The sequence below is a fragment of the Xenopus laevis genome, chromosome 2L (genome assembly GCF_017654675.1).
Source record: "Xenopus laevis strain J_2021 chromosome 2L, Xenopus_laevis_v10.1, whole genome shotgun sequence".
Taxonomy (NCBI): domain Eukaryota; kingdom Metazoa; phylum Chordata; class Amphibia; order Anura; family Pipidae; genus Xenopus; species Xenopus laevis.
In genome coordinates this window covers 117,265,144-117,279,362 of record NC_054373.1, presented here as the reverse complement: position 1 = coordinate 117,279,362, position 14,219 = coordinate 117,265,144, and the positions used below count along the sequence as shown (strand labels likewise).

Sequence of the window (14,219 nt, the reverse complement as noted above, 5' to 3'; positions counted from 1 at the left end):
TCCCTAAGCTCAGTAAGTGACATCAGCACAGAGCATGTGCAGAGAATCAGCAGAAAAGAAGATGGGGAGCTACTGGGGCATCTTTGGAGACACAGATCTTTACTGCTACAGGAGGACTGTGGTTGCCTTGGGCTGGTACAGAAGCCCAAAACATAAGGTACATCATTTCTATCCCACTTCTTTAGTTAAGCTTTAGTTCTCCTTTAATGCAGCTTGTACCAGAATCTGTAGGACCACAGTAGAGCTGGTGTACGTTTTCAAACTATGGCCTCGTAATTATTCCGTCCTTACAGAGCAGAGCATTGTATAACTAATCAGCATCAAACTGCATGCAAAGAACGCGAGCTTGACAGCAACTAGAGGCCCGCAAGTCGGTCACCCCACCATTAGGATAACTGCAACTCAAGAATTTTAAAAATGAAAATCCCGCTCCCCTTAGCTCTATGGACAAGAAAATCACGTGTGCCGGAAGAGAACAACTATACAACAGCAGAGAAGCCACCGCCGAACCGATCTCTATGACAACCGAGTACTCCGGCTGCGAGCGCGCAAGAAAGCATTTTACGAATGAATGAAATACCTTCGCTCTGTCAGTTCATGGGATTGAGGCAGCACTTGTAGTCATTACCGTGCACTATTTGACATGATAGTCAATGTTTAATTCTGCCCCTGAACCCATTTGTACCCCTGTTAAGCAGATACAAGCATCAAAAATAAAAAATATTCTGTGACTGGAATGTATTCAATACCTTGATCTGCAGTTCTGTTATCTTTCTGTGTCCGCCGTGGTTTTTGTGAGCCATGGTTTAGGTAAGTGGTGAGGCCGGTGCAGCAGCTCCAGCTTGTGTGAGTTACAGAGACAGATCCAGCCCCCTTCCCTCTTCTAACCTGCCATTCACCGTTTGAGCCCACTCCCGCACTTTCCCTTTTTTCCCTCCTCAGAGCTGTTTAGTTGCCAGGGAAGCTGGATACAGTAAACACATATTCTAACCCTCACTAGCCAAAGCCACTGACCCAGCCCCATTCCATACAATCAAGTCTGGATCCACAACAAAGCACATGAATGCAGGGAAAAGTGCTAACTGAATACCACCAGATCTTTTATTCCCCTCAGCAAAATCAGGCACGAATATACAAAATGTACGCACAGCATTTTGTGCTAATGGAAATCATTCATTTGTGAATGAATCTTATGGATCAATATTTATATTTATCAATAAATGTGGGAGCTGTCAAACTACTTTCTCGTTTCACAGCAGAGGAATAACTTTTATGAAGTAACAAACATGAAAATTCAGTTATCCTTTTGTAATCTGCAATAAATGCTCTTCAACATAGTTAAAGGGATATTGTCATGGGAAAAAATTTTTTTCCCAAAATGAATCAGTTAATAGTGCTGCTCCAGCAGAATTCTGCACTGAAATCCATTTCTCAAAAGAGCAAACAGATTTTTTTATATTCAATTTTAAAATCTGACATGGGGCTAGACATTTTGTCAATTTCCCAGCTGCCCCAAGTCATGTGACTTGTGCTCTTATAAACTTCAATCACTCTTTACGGCTGTACTGCAAGTTGGAGTGATATCACCCCCCTCCCTTTTCCCCCCAGCAGCCAAACAAAAGAACAATGGGAAGGTAACCAGATAACAGCTCCCTAACACAAGATAACAGCTGCCTGGTAGATCTACGCACAGCACTCAATAGTAAAAACCCATGTCTCACTGAGACACATTCAGTTACATTGAGAAGGAAAAACAGCAGCCTGCCAGAAAGCATTTCTCTCCTAAAGTGCAGGCACAAGTCACATGACCAGGGGCAGCTGGGAAATTGACAAAATGTCTAGCCCCATGTCAGATTTCAAAATTGAATATAAAAAAATCTGTTTGCTCTTTTGAGAAATGGGTTTCAGTGCAGGATTCTGCTGGAGTAGCACAATTAACTGATGCGTTTTGAAAAAAAACATGTTTTCCCATGAAAGTATCCCTTTAACTAAATACACAACTGATCATATAATGTAACTTAACCTACAAAAATGTATGGTGTAAATAAAGCAATTTTAGACTTATCCATGTTTAATTTATTAAAGCTATTTAAAAAAACAGCTACATCAAGCAAGCCCAAATATTCAAATGCTGTATGGTCCCTGGCATGAGAAAACTTCTCTTTCTTATAGGGATGCAGCGAATCCACTATTTTGGATTGGGCGACCCCCCGAATCCTTTGTGAATGATTCATCAGAATACCAAACAGAATCCTAATTTGCATATCCAAATTAGGGGTAGGAAGGGGAAACCATTTTTTACTTCCTTGTTGTGACAAAAAGTCCTGATTGCCCCACCCCTAAATGCATATGCAAATTAGGATTCGGATCAGCCGGGCAGAAGGATTCAGCCGAAACCGAATCCTGCTGAAAAAGGCCCCCGAACCCTTGATTCGGTGCAGTGTCGGACTGGCCCATAGGGATACCAGGAAAACTCCCAGTGGGCCCAGGTGTCCGTGGCCTCTTGCTTCAATCTATTTGGCCTATTTCATGGTCATTCTCTATTTCTTTATGGTAACAAAGAGGCTTAATAATGGAAGAATAGAGCATAGTATGTAGAGAAAAGAGACCAGGAGAATAAAAGGTTGAGTGAGGAGAGGAGATATAATAGTTTTGAAAGTGGGCCCTCAGCCTAAGGTTTTCTGGTGGGCCCTTGGCATCCCAGTCCGACACTGTCGGTGCATCCCTAGTTTCTTGCATCTAACTGCACAATAAAACTTATGAATTTGATCACCAGAAAGGAACCCTGAAGATAAATCATTAGAACAACCGAATGGGATTTACCATGACATGCTACAGTTGTTTGACACTTTTAAAATCATATCTTTGTAACTAAAAATTCTTGTTTTTACAATTATATGCACTTGCATTATTCAATCTCCTGTCTTTTGTATTTTTGAACACATTTAGCCTTACTAAATAGTGCAGTTCTTTGATTGTGGCCAATTCCATTTGGGGACAATTGTGCCTGCAATAAATTGGCGCTATTGCAGGCGACATATCTCCCGGAAATGCTTCTCCACCGGCAATAATTGAAATCCTACGCGAGTCAACTTTGGGCACCTTCAGTAGCATTCGATAAGATCTCCTTGTTGGACATTACGCTTAAGCTGCCCACACATTTTAAGGCAGGATTTTTAAACCTGCCCAATCGGCCAGATATTATTTGGACAGGCCCCATACGCCAATAAGCTGCCACCTCAGTCTGGAATGATGGCCACCTTTACTTAACCTCTGAACGGCAGGCTTTACTTAAGATACCATGCATGTGTTATTTACTACTGCTCCTAAATAGATAAACAATATAATAAACAAAATTATATTTGCTATCACTTCATATTCAGATTCTATACTTCTAATTCACTTATTCTTCACTGGTTTGTTATATATTTAATAAGGTATCAAAGAGCACTGCAGTAAAAAAAAAAATATATATTTACCATGAGTTCATCTGAATCAGAATCCTCCAGTGTCTAAAAAAACAAATGTAAAAAAATATAATAATCCCATAGGAATGAACTGAAAGTAGGTGAGTTTTTTGTGGTGGGATCTAATCTCTAATTTTGATCAATCTGCCCCTTAATGTGATTCTTAGAATTACATTTTGGGATTTTCAAAGAAAATAATGAAGCCAACTGAATTAGATCAAATTCATGTCAATCAGCTATGCTCGATCTATGGAGCATATCTATCAAAAGTGAAACAATGATCGCCACAGTGTCGAAATTCTGCTGTTCTCAATTCACAGGTATTTGATCTTTAAGAGAATATTTATGTGGTCAACACTTACCCTTTGATAAATATGTCCCTAAAAATCCCATACAAGTTAATAGTAAGCGGTGGAATTTCCTTAAATTTAACTTTTTAATATGATTCAACAGTTAAAGATGATTATTATTATTAACCATTATTCTTCAAATGAACAGGAAAACATGTAGAGCAATACTGACAAGAAGATATGAAATTTTATCTAACTCATTGTCCTGTGGAATTTTATCCAGTTGAAATTGTGGTATCTTTGGAGCTACAGGAGCCCAGAAATACACCAAATTTTCATAAAACATCAGATATTGACTTGCTCTCATCAGGAATAATGAGTAGCAACCTATCTTAAGTGCTCAGTGAGAATGGGGTCTGTATTTTCAGACTGCTGTAGGTCAAAAAATAGAATACAATATTAAATTGCCATTCTTAGGATGCCCAATTCCATATCCCTTGTCAGTACTGCAAATAAATCATATTACTATGGGGCCCTGAGATCTTGTAATATAACACTCTGCAACCTTTTCTGTAACTACAGACACAAACTGCAGAAAATCATAATCAGGTAACTATTTAGCATAACTTTCCCCACAGACAAAATGTATATTGTTGAAACTACCAGTAAGCAGGCAAAATAAAGCCAGTGTGAATATATGATTAGGACTTACAATTTCCTTCTGCTCCTGCACCAACACAGAGTCTGAGAAATCCATTTTATGTCTAGGAGTAAATGGAGTTGGTAGAGAACTGTTCTAGTGAATAAACAATTGCCTGCACAGTACTACATTTACTAGGTAAACAAACAAACCTAGCAGAGGATCTGTATTGTTGGGGGCTTGCCATACTATACAAGTTCAAACATGCTCTTTTGAAGGAGTGAAGCCAAACTGTTACTAGGCTAAACTTCCTCACGTGGAATGTTGCAGATAATTTAAAAGATAATAAAAGAAGATATGTAGTAATATTTTGTAGCATGAATTCACAAATAAGAGGAACAAATTAAAAACATGCAGATTTTTATCATCAAAATGTTAATTATACAAATATTTATTGAAACATGATTTGTGACCAACTGACAAAAAAATAATCAAATAGTGGTCCCTTAAAGATGATTTGCTAAGACCACCTCCTCAAAAAACTTTCAACAAGAATCTCAGGCTCATTGGGAGCACCACATCCACCTCCTTGACAAAACACCAAAAGAAACTTTTATTCTGTCTCCTTTTTGAGAAAGACAATAAAATAGGGGAAGCTTTTGGCATTTCTCCATTGGGAATCTAATTACATATATGTTTTGTCCCCCTAGAAGACCCTTGGGACTGCCCCAAGCATATCAACAAGCCTTTTCAACACTATCAAATGCTTTTTATAAAATTAAAAGGACAAGAAATTGAGCTGCTAGAAGAGCCACCAACTGAAGTCAAGGAGGCCAGACCAGTAAAACACCAACCAGGTGGCAAACCTAAATGGCATCATCCTGTCACTACGGTTAAAGGTAGTGTATGGCCCAAAAGTTATCAATATTTTTGCACATTTGTATTTATTTTATTTTGCATTTACATTTAAAACAACAAGTTAAACTAACATGAAGTCTCTGTTGACAGTGTGATATCAATACCAGATGTTCGTTTGGCACAAGGTAATTCTGTAACCATAGAGTAGAATACCTTTAAACCTTTTGTAGTCATGTATATGTATAACACGTTTTTTGAAAAGGACACAAATGTCTCTTATATAATATAAAGTTCTGCTTTATTTTAAGATTCATTTAAAACAATAATTTTGTTACAATTACAGTATCGCATGTGTAAAATTGATTGGTTTCATTTTATTATAAAATTTATGAAAACATAAGGCTGGAAAAGACAACAAATATATGACACAGTAAATAGAACTATAACTTTCCTTAATTAGTGTCAATACAATGGAAAAGACAAAACAAACTTTAATTTGCACAAAATAAATTAAAAAGATGCTGACAAAAGGAGAATCTGGATGCCAGGATACAAACAGCAGCTGTAAAATATGAATAAAGGAATCAATTATAAACATATCTATGTGTAAACAAGCAGATAACACGGATTTACTTAAACTAACAAGTTCTTTAAATTAAGCAAAAAAAAAAGGGATGAGAAGCCATGTCCCACTAAAGAACTAATTATATGGAGACATTAACAGCACCATAAGGCACTGCACAAATGCATTACAAAACATCAGCACATTTCACATACTTTACACAGCACCTCACCAACATGACAAATTCATTTCAAATGTAATAGTAATTAGGAGTGCTCTACCTTCATTAAACCCGTGTGGGTCTCAGGTGCTGAACTGGAAGACCCTCGCCTGCTTTTTGGGTACACTTTACATCCAGAACAAAAAATCCAGCAGCACACTTGAATTGATGCAATAATCCGTAGTGTTTATTAGCCCATATATGAACAAACAAAAGCCAGGCTTGATAAAGGGTCCAGTATGGCCTGAAACGTCGCCCTTTTGTTTGTTCATATATGGGCTAATAAACACTACGGATTATTGCATCAATTCAAGTGTGCTGCTGGATTTTTTGTTCTACATTCATTTCAAATGACACCGCATCAATACACACATTATAGAGCACCCCATTACACACACACAGCACAAAGCTGATATACTGTAGTACACTAAAACAGAGTTAGTTTAATTGGGCCTAAAGAGTGTCAAGTCTATGATCTTATTGTCAGGGGAGGGAAGTGAATCCCCCATACCTCCAGCAGCATCCAGTGGCACAGTGAATCCCCCCCCATACCCCACCAAGAGCAGGTGGCACAATGTATTTCCCCCTCCCCAAGTGGTACTTCCTTCCACCCCCAGCAAGTGACATTGTAGATCCCCCTCACCAATAGCAAGTGGCACAGTATATCTCCCATCCCACCAAGTGGCACAGTGAATGCCCACAATGTACCCATCCAGAAAATGTCACAAAGTATTTCCTCCACCCAAATCAAGAGGCACAGTGAATCCCCCCACTCCACCAACAGAATGTGGCCCAGTGTATCCCTTCCCCCAACAAATGACACCGTGTATCCCCACCCCCAGCAAGTGTCACAGTGAATCCCCCAGCCCCCAAACTGCAAGTGGCATAGTGTATCCCCCCCCAACTGCAAGTGGCACAGTGGACTCCCCCCCAACTACAAGTGGCACAGTGGACTCCCCCCCAACTACAAGTGGCACAGTGGACTCCCCCCCAACTGCAAGTGGCACAATGGACTCCCACCCCCCAACTGCAAGTGGCACAGTGGACTCCCACCCCCAACTGCAAGTGGCACAGTGGACTCCCCCCCCCAACTGCAAGTGGCACAGTGGACTATCCCCCCCCAACTGCAAGTGGCACAGTGTATCACCCCCAACTGCATGTGTTGCACCGTGGACTCCCACCCCCAACTGCAAGTGCCACAGTGGACTCCCCCCCCCCCCTTCAGCAGCATCCAGGGACAGTGAATATCGCATCGCCCAGCAACAGGAAGGGGTACAGTGTATCCCTCCCCTGGCAAGTATTACAGTGATTCCCCCATCCCTCCAGAAGCACAATGAATTTCCTCACCCCACCAAAAGGCACAGTGTAAACCCACAACAGCATAGAGTGGCACAGTGACCCCCCCCCATCCCTTCACAGTGTATCCGCCAATATTATGGGCACACACCCTACAGAGACCGGCAAGTATGTGAAAGAATTGCAGCCTCCACTGAACAGCAAGTGTTCCCGTATTCCACTAGCGCCCCCGAAGATCTGAATAAAATCCTGCCGCAAGAAAAAAAATCCTAAAGCTGCCCAGCGTAACCCTCTACTCAAGGGAATCCCTGACTACATTTTGAAGAAGGCGCCGAATACGCGCCGAATATCACGTGACGGAGACGTTCCCCGAGATTTCGCGTGTTCGTGACGTCACACTACGCCGCTTATCAACTGAGAACTAGCAGCTACCGAAAGAAGATATTGACATCCTAGTTACAGTTCCAACTTGAAGTGTGCGGCGGGAGGCCAGTATTACGGTAATCCTAATAAGTGCAACACAGTGCCCCCCCATTAAGACCAAAACTCAAGGGACCCAGGACGACTGCCCACTATCTGCCCCTTCATGGTGACCTTGACAGGCGTATTTTGAGTACGCAAAAGTGAGGGCGTCTGTAGTTCTGGGCTTGCGATTAATCTAATGGCCACCCCAATTCATTGTTCTTTGCTAGATGTGGGGTTGGTTACCTTATGAGTTATGACACTGGTTTTCCAAGACAATTTGTTTTTACAGAGGGGCCAGATGTACACAATGAATTCTGCAGATTGGTCAAATCATGTAGCTTGTAAGATAATTTGGTTTCATATGTTGCCACAGTCTGGAGTTAGTAACACTGTAATTATCTTCTCAGTTTGTCTGCATGAGACTGCCTCACCTGACAGCCTAAAAGACTGGCAAATTCTACTGTAGCAACTCATTGAAACCACCTAGTATTTTGCTTTCATTGGCCCTGCTGCAGTAATAAATGAGCTGCCACTTTGTTTAACAAATTGCTACAGTATCCAACCATAACCTTCAGGCAGCAGAACTATACTTTATATTTTATACAGGTCATGGAACTCTGAGGTAACTTCTAATATCCTCATATTTTACAACTGGGGGTACTTTATTTATTATAATACACACGTTTCAGTGAGTCATGTGACACAAATGACATCAGAACTCACCGTTTATAAGGATATAATTTACAAGATATTCATGGCTTTTGTGTATTTTATATATATATATATATATATATATATATATATATATATATATATATATATATATATATTTTATTGTTGCATCAATACCCAACGTTTCGGTCCCTATTGGGACCTTTTTCAAGGATGATCGTATACACGATTTACTCCTCCTTCTATTAAGATTGGCTTTGGAGTGCCGATACTTGTCTCAAAGTTTTTTATATATATATATATATATATATATATATATATATATATATATATATATATATATATATATATATATATATATATACCTCAGAAGATGTAGTAGATCAGCTGAGCAACGGTGGAGAAAGTCACAAACTGATCCTGACTTCATCCACTTCAAATTCATGCTCTCCTGCTACAATCGAGCTCTATCATTAGCTAAAGAACAATACTTCTCTTCTTTAATTTCCACTCTGTCCTCTAAACCACAGCGACTGTTTGCCACATTTAACTCACTCCTATGCCCCCTCCACCCATTAAAGGGCAACTAAAGTCTAAAATAGAATAATGTTAGAAATGCTGTATTATGTATACTAAATATAAACATGAACTTACTGCACCAGCAGCCTAATAAGACAAATGATTTATGCTTTCAAAGTTGGCGCAGGGGGCTGTCATCTTGTAACTTTGTTAGACATTTCTGCAATATCAAGACTCGCACATGCTCAGTGTGGTCTGGGCTTCAGTTGGGAGGTTAAGCTTAGGGATCGTCATAAATTATCAAAACAGCACAAGTCAAATAATATCTGCCATAGAAGCCAATACAGCAAGACTGATTAATAATCATAATATAGAGACTGCACTGCGTCTCTGGATACAAATCTCTACAGGGAATCCAACAATGCTGCTCGAGTTCTGGGAAGTAAGGTGGGGGGCTCCCCCTGCCATTTGAAAGTATGATCGTTTACCTGCACAGCAGTTGGGGACCGTCTGACAATTCCTATCAACAGCAGTAAAAGAAGGGGGAATTGCACTGCATACAGTCAGGTTTATGATAAAAACTGTAGACATCTTTTAATTAAAGTATATTGGAGATAGATTTCTTTTTCATTAAAGAAAGTAAAAATGGGATTTTATATTTTTGCCTTTACATGCCCTTTAATGTAACTGCCCAAGATATTGCTAATTTCATTAATGAAAAAATCAATCTCATTAGGCTGAGCATACCGTCTGACAACAATCTCAGACTAACGTGCAGTCCACTCACATCCACTGCACATCCACAATGCTCCTTCACCCCTGCAACACTAGATGAAGTTAGCAAACTTCTAGCCTGCTCAAAATCCACAACCTGTTCCCTTGACCCCTTACCCTCTCGCCTCCTCTATCCAATCTCTGATATACTCTCTCCTGCACTTACCCACCTATTTAATCTTTCAGACTCTACTGGTACTTTTCCATCCTTATACAAATAAGCACTAATCACTCCTATCCTCAAAAAATCTTCCCTTGATGCCAGCTCTCCCGCTAACTATTGTCCGGTTTCCCTTCTTCCATTCGCATGCAAATTACTAGAAAGGCTTGTTTACAAACTCCTGATCCAGCATCTCACTCACAACTTCTTGACCCCCTGCAATCTGACTTCTGCCCATCACACTCAACTGAAACTGCACTTACCAAAGTAACCAACGATCTTCTACTGTCAAAGTCTAAAGGTCACTATTCCTTACTCATTCTCCTAGATCTCTCTGCTGCCTTTGACACAGTTGACCACATACCGCTCCTAGACATTCTATACTCAGCTGGCATTTTACACTGCTCTTTCATGGTTTACATCTCATCTGTTTCACCATTCCTTTAATGTTGCTTTCTCTAACTCTACTTCTACTATGTTCCCTCTTTCTGTCGGAGTTCCTCAAGGCTCTGTTCTAGGCCCCCTGCTGTTCTCACTCTATACAACTTCGCTAGGAAAACTTATTCAGTCGTTTGGACTTCAGTATCACCTTTATGCTGATGACACCCAACTCTACTTGTCTACTCCTGATCTTTCTAATTCTGTCCTTTCCCAAGTTACAGATTGTCTCTCTGCTGTCTCCTCCTGGATGTCATAGCGCCACCTGAAACTGAACCTTTCAAAAACAGAACTCATTATATTTCCTCCAAGATCTTCCCCTGTCCCTCAGATTTCACTCACAGTAAACAACATCACCTTTCATTCCACCACACAGGCACGCTGCCTAGGATTTATACTAGACTCACATGTGTCTTTTTCACCACAAATTCAAACACTTGCAAAATCTTGTCGTATTCAACTGCGCAACTTTGCCGAATATGACCATATCTTAGTTCAGAATCAACTAAAACACTGATTCAGTCTCTCTTCATCTCCCGCCTTGATTAATGCAACCTACTCCTTGCAGGTATTCCAACAAGTCACCTTATATATCCAAGCCACTTATACCCTTAATGGGACTGCACTAGGCAATTCCATTATGGAAAAGGACCTTGGAGTCCTTGTAGATGATAAACTTGGCTGTAGCAAGCAATGCCAGTCAGCTGCATCAAGGGCAAATGAGGTCTTGAGCTGTATTAAAAGGGGCATAGAGTCACGGGAGGAGGGGGTCATTCTTCCACTGTATAGAGCACTTGTAAGGCCCCATCTAGAATATGCCATACAGTCTCCATCACTCAAACTGGACATTATTGTATTAGAGAGGGTACAGAGAAGGGCAACTAAGCTGGTAAAAGGTATGGAAAATCTTAGCTATGAGGAAAGACTGGCCAAATTGGGGATGTTCACACTGGAGAAGAGGCGCTTAAGGTGAGATATGATAACTATGTATAAATATATAAGGGGATCATATAATAATCTCTCTAATGCTTTATTTACCAGTAGGTCTTTCCAGCTGACACAAGGTCAGCCATTCCAATTAGAACAAAAGAGGTTCCGCCTAAATATCTGGAAGGGGTTTTTTACAGTGAAAGCTGAGAAGATGTGGAATTCTCTCACTGAATCAGTTGTACAGGCTGATACATTAGATAGCTTAAAGAAGGGGTTGGATGGCTTTTTAGCAAGTGAGGGAATACAGGGTTATGGGAGATAGCTCATAGTACAAGTTGATCCAGGGACTAGTCAGATTGCCATTTTGGAGTCGGGAAGGGATTTTTTCCCCCTCTGAGGCAAATTGGAGAGGCTTCAGATGGTTTTTTTTGCCTTCCTCTGGATCAACTAGCAGTTAGGCAGATAAAAAAAAAAACTAAAAGGTTGAACTTGATGGGCGTGTGTCTTTTTTCAACCTTTCTTACTTACTATGTTACCTTTCACAACTCCAATCTTTTATAAATGCGGCTGATAGACGCATTCATCGATCTCACCACTCAACATCAGCTGCTCCCATATGCATGTCCCTTCACTGGCTCCCAATCTCTTCTAGAATCAAATTCAAATTACTAACACTCACATTCAAGGCCCTTAATAATGATCCAAAATACAGAATGATCCCTTATCCCAATAACCCCAGGCCCCTAGCATTCTTGATAACAGGTCCCATAGGTGCACTACAGCATCTTGCCAGCTGAATGATTCGTCATGAGTCCAGTTGGTTTGCCTAGAATTAAACTACAATCTGCTATGTGGATGACTACACAGTGAATACAAAATTAAATTAATGTGCAATTGAAGGTTTTGCAACCAACCTTTTTCTAAAAACATCTGCATTGTAACTGTGCAATACTGTATCCTGAGTGTCCCCTGCTGTTCTGCCAGTCAAAACAACTAATTTTCTTGCTAAAGGAAATTCCGTTGGTGCTTATCTTGTGCCCAACTTGACAAGAGCACTAGAACCAATGAAATAAGCATCAGGAGACTTTGCCTTCAGAGGGTAAATTGGTTATGTTATTCACAAAAGCTTCTTCAGAACTTGTAATTTGTGTGTCTCCAGGTAAGTGCATGCAGCCCCCTGTATTGTTATTGGTTGCTTAGTATGTAAATCTATATGTTTAATGTATGCACCCATTAATTGTACAATGTTGCAGAATGTCTTGGCGCTTTATAAATACAAGTTACTAATAATGGTGGTGCAAACTCTAGACGCACACATTATTTACTGTAACATATTAAGGGAGCTGCACATACACATAACATGCAGGTAGAAGGCTTACCCCATTAAATTACAGTTTTTTTGTAATAATTTTTACACTTTGCATACATCTAAAACGTTGTGGTGAAATCTAATTGAAATAAATTTTTACTTTTTGTTTTCAAAGAAAAATGATCATCAGGCCAATGATCAGAAGTTTCCATTCCTTGTTTGCTTTACGCATCATACCAGCCAGATATGAAAGTTCTGTAAAAGAAGGTGTCATTTTGCAATCTACATCGAACAACGTTTATGAAAACTTAGCTATTGAAGACTGGATTCATGATCAAATGAACCTAGAAAACAAGAATGTTCTGTTTATCTGGAGGAATGCGCCAGCTGTGGTTATAGGAAGGCACCAAAATCCTTGGCGAGAATGCAATCTTCCTTTAATGAGAGAGAGGGGCATCTGTTTAGCAAGAAGACGCAGTGGAGGTGGAACTGTGTATCATGATCTTGGCAACATAAACTTAACATTTTTCACATCAAGGAAAAGATATGATAGAATGAAAAACTTAGAGTTAGTTATCAGGGCACTTAAAGCTCTGCAGCATCAAGTGGATGTCCAAGCAACCAGTAGATTTGATCTGCTCTTAGATAAGAAGTTTAAAATATCAGGGACAGCAGCAAAACTGGGAAGGACTGTTGCTTACCACCACTGTACTTTACTGTGTTCTGCAAATAGTTCTCTCCTACCAATTGTGTTGCAAAGCCCTTACCATGGTATAGAAAGTAATGCTACTCCTAGTGTGCCTTCACTGGTAAAAAATCTGTCTGACGCAGATTCTTCATTGAACTGTGAATCCATCATGGATGTGGTAGCATCTGAATACTCTGCACATTACAATAATAAGCCTCATGTTCACTTAATAGACCCAAAGGATGAATCACTCTTTCCTGGGATTAGTCAGAAAAAAAGGGATCTGTGCACTTGGGAATGGATTTATGGAAAAACTCCAAAATTTTCGCTTAAAACAACATTTCAGATATTGTACAGAAATTCCATAGTTGATATCAAACTAAGTATGCAAATAAAAAATGGATATATAGAGGAATGTTCCCTAGAGTTCCCTAACTACTGGCTCTCCAAAGACCTCTCTAATGATCTGCAAAGTGCCTTGGTGGGCTGTAAATTTTGTCCTACTGAAACAGCTTTTTTATTAAGTACCTTGTTAAGGACCTATCCTCAAGATGATGATGTGCATACAAAGTGCAATGTATTGTGCGAGAAGCTTGTTTCTATAATGTGATTTTACTACTGTGACAGAAACATTTTGTTCCTGTTAGTGGCCAGTGATTGTTGTTTTCAGGAATCTGAAAAATTTAATAAAATACCTTCTAAACTGTAACCAGTATTTTCACTTTATTTAAAGTTGTGAGATGACCAACAAACTCAATACAATACAGGCAATATATGCAAAGATATTGGGGTATATTTATCTAAGTGAAGTTAGAGATCGCCACGGTCCTCTATAGTGAAATTCTGCCACTCTTCATTAATTTCTATGGGATTTTTAAAAGAGTATTTATCATTGGGTGAAAGTTCATCCTTTGATAAATACGCCTTTCAA

The 14,219-nt window shown here is 39.8% G+C and overlaps 2 protein-coding genes across 6 annotated transcripts in view; one reads left to right on the top strand and one right to left on the bottom strand.

The window, feature by feature from the left end:
• The window catches only part of tsga10.L (testis specific 10 L homeolog), a 30,203-nt gene extending 25,623 nt beyond the window's left edge, over positions 1 to 4,580 (bottom strand). Inside the window, exons 1-2 of one of the 4 annotated variants that reach the window (XM_018247102.2) lie at positions 4,470 to 4,580; positions 3,480 to 3,512 (exon numbers count right to left, since the gene is read on the bottom strand). In XM_018247102.2, coding sequence (XP_018102591.1) covers positions 3,480 to 3,512; positions 4,470 to 4,514 — 78 coding nt within the window. In that variant the 5' untranslated portion in view covers positions 4,515 to 4,580. Of the gene's footprint in view, positions 1 to 749; positions 993 to 3,479; positions 3,513 to 4,469 lie in introns of those variants that run through there. The other 3 variants (XM_018247103.2, XM_018247104.2, XM_018247105.2) reach the window with 3 other exon arrangements.
• A 2,885-nt stretch (positions 4,581 to 7,465) lies between these two features.
• On the top strand, positions 7,466 to 13,997 carry lipt1.L (lipoyltransferase 1 L homeolog). 2 transcript variants are annotated; one of them, NM_001093873.1, is given in 3 exon segments: positions 7,777 to 7,833; positions 12,776 to 13,805; positions 13,808 to 13,992. In NM_001093873.1, coding segments are annotated over 2 exon segments (1,062 nt in total). In that variant the 5' UTR covers positions 7,777 to 7,833; positions 12,776 to 12,779; the 3' UTR covers positions 13,844 to 13,992.
• The last annotated feature ends 222 nt before the right edge of the window (positions 13,998 to 14,219 follow it).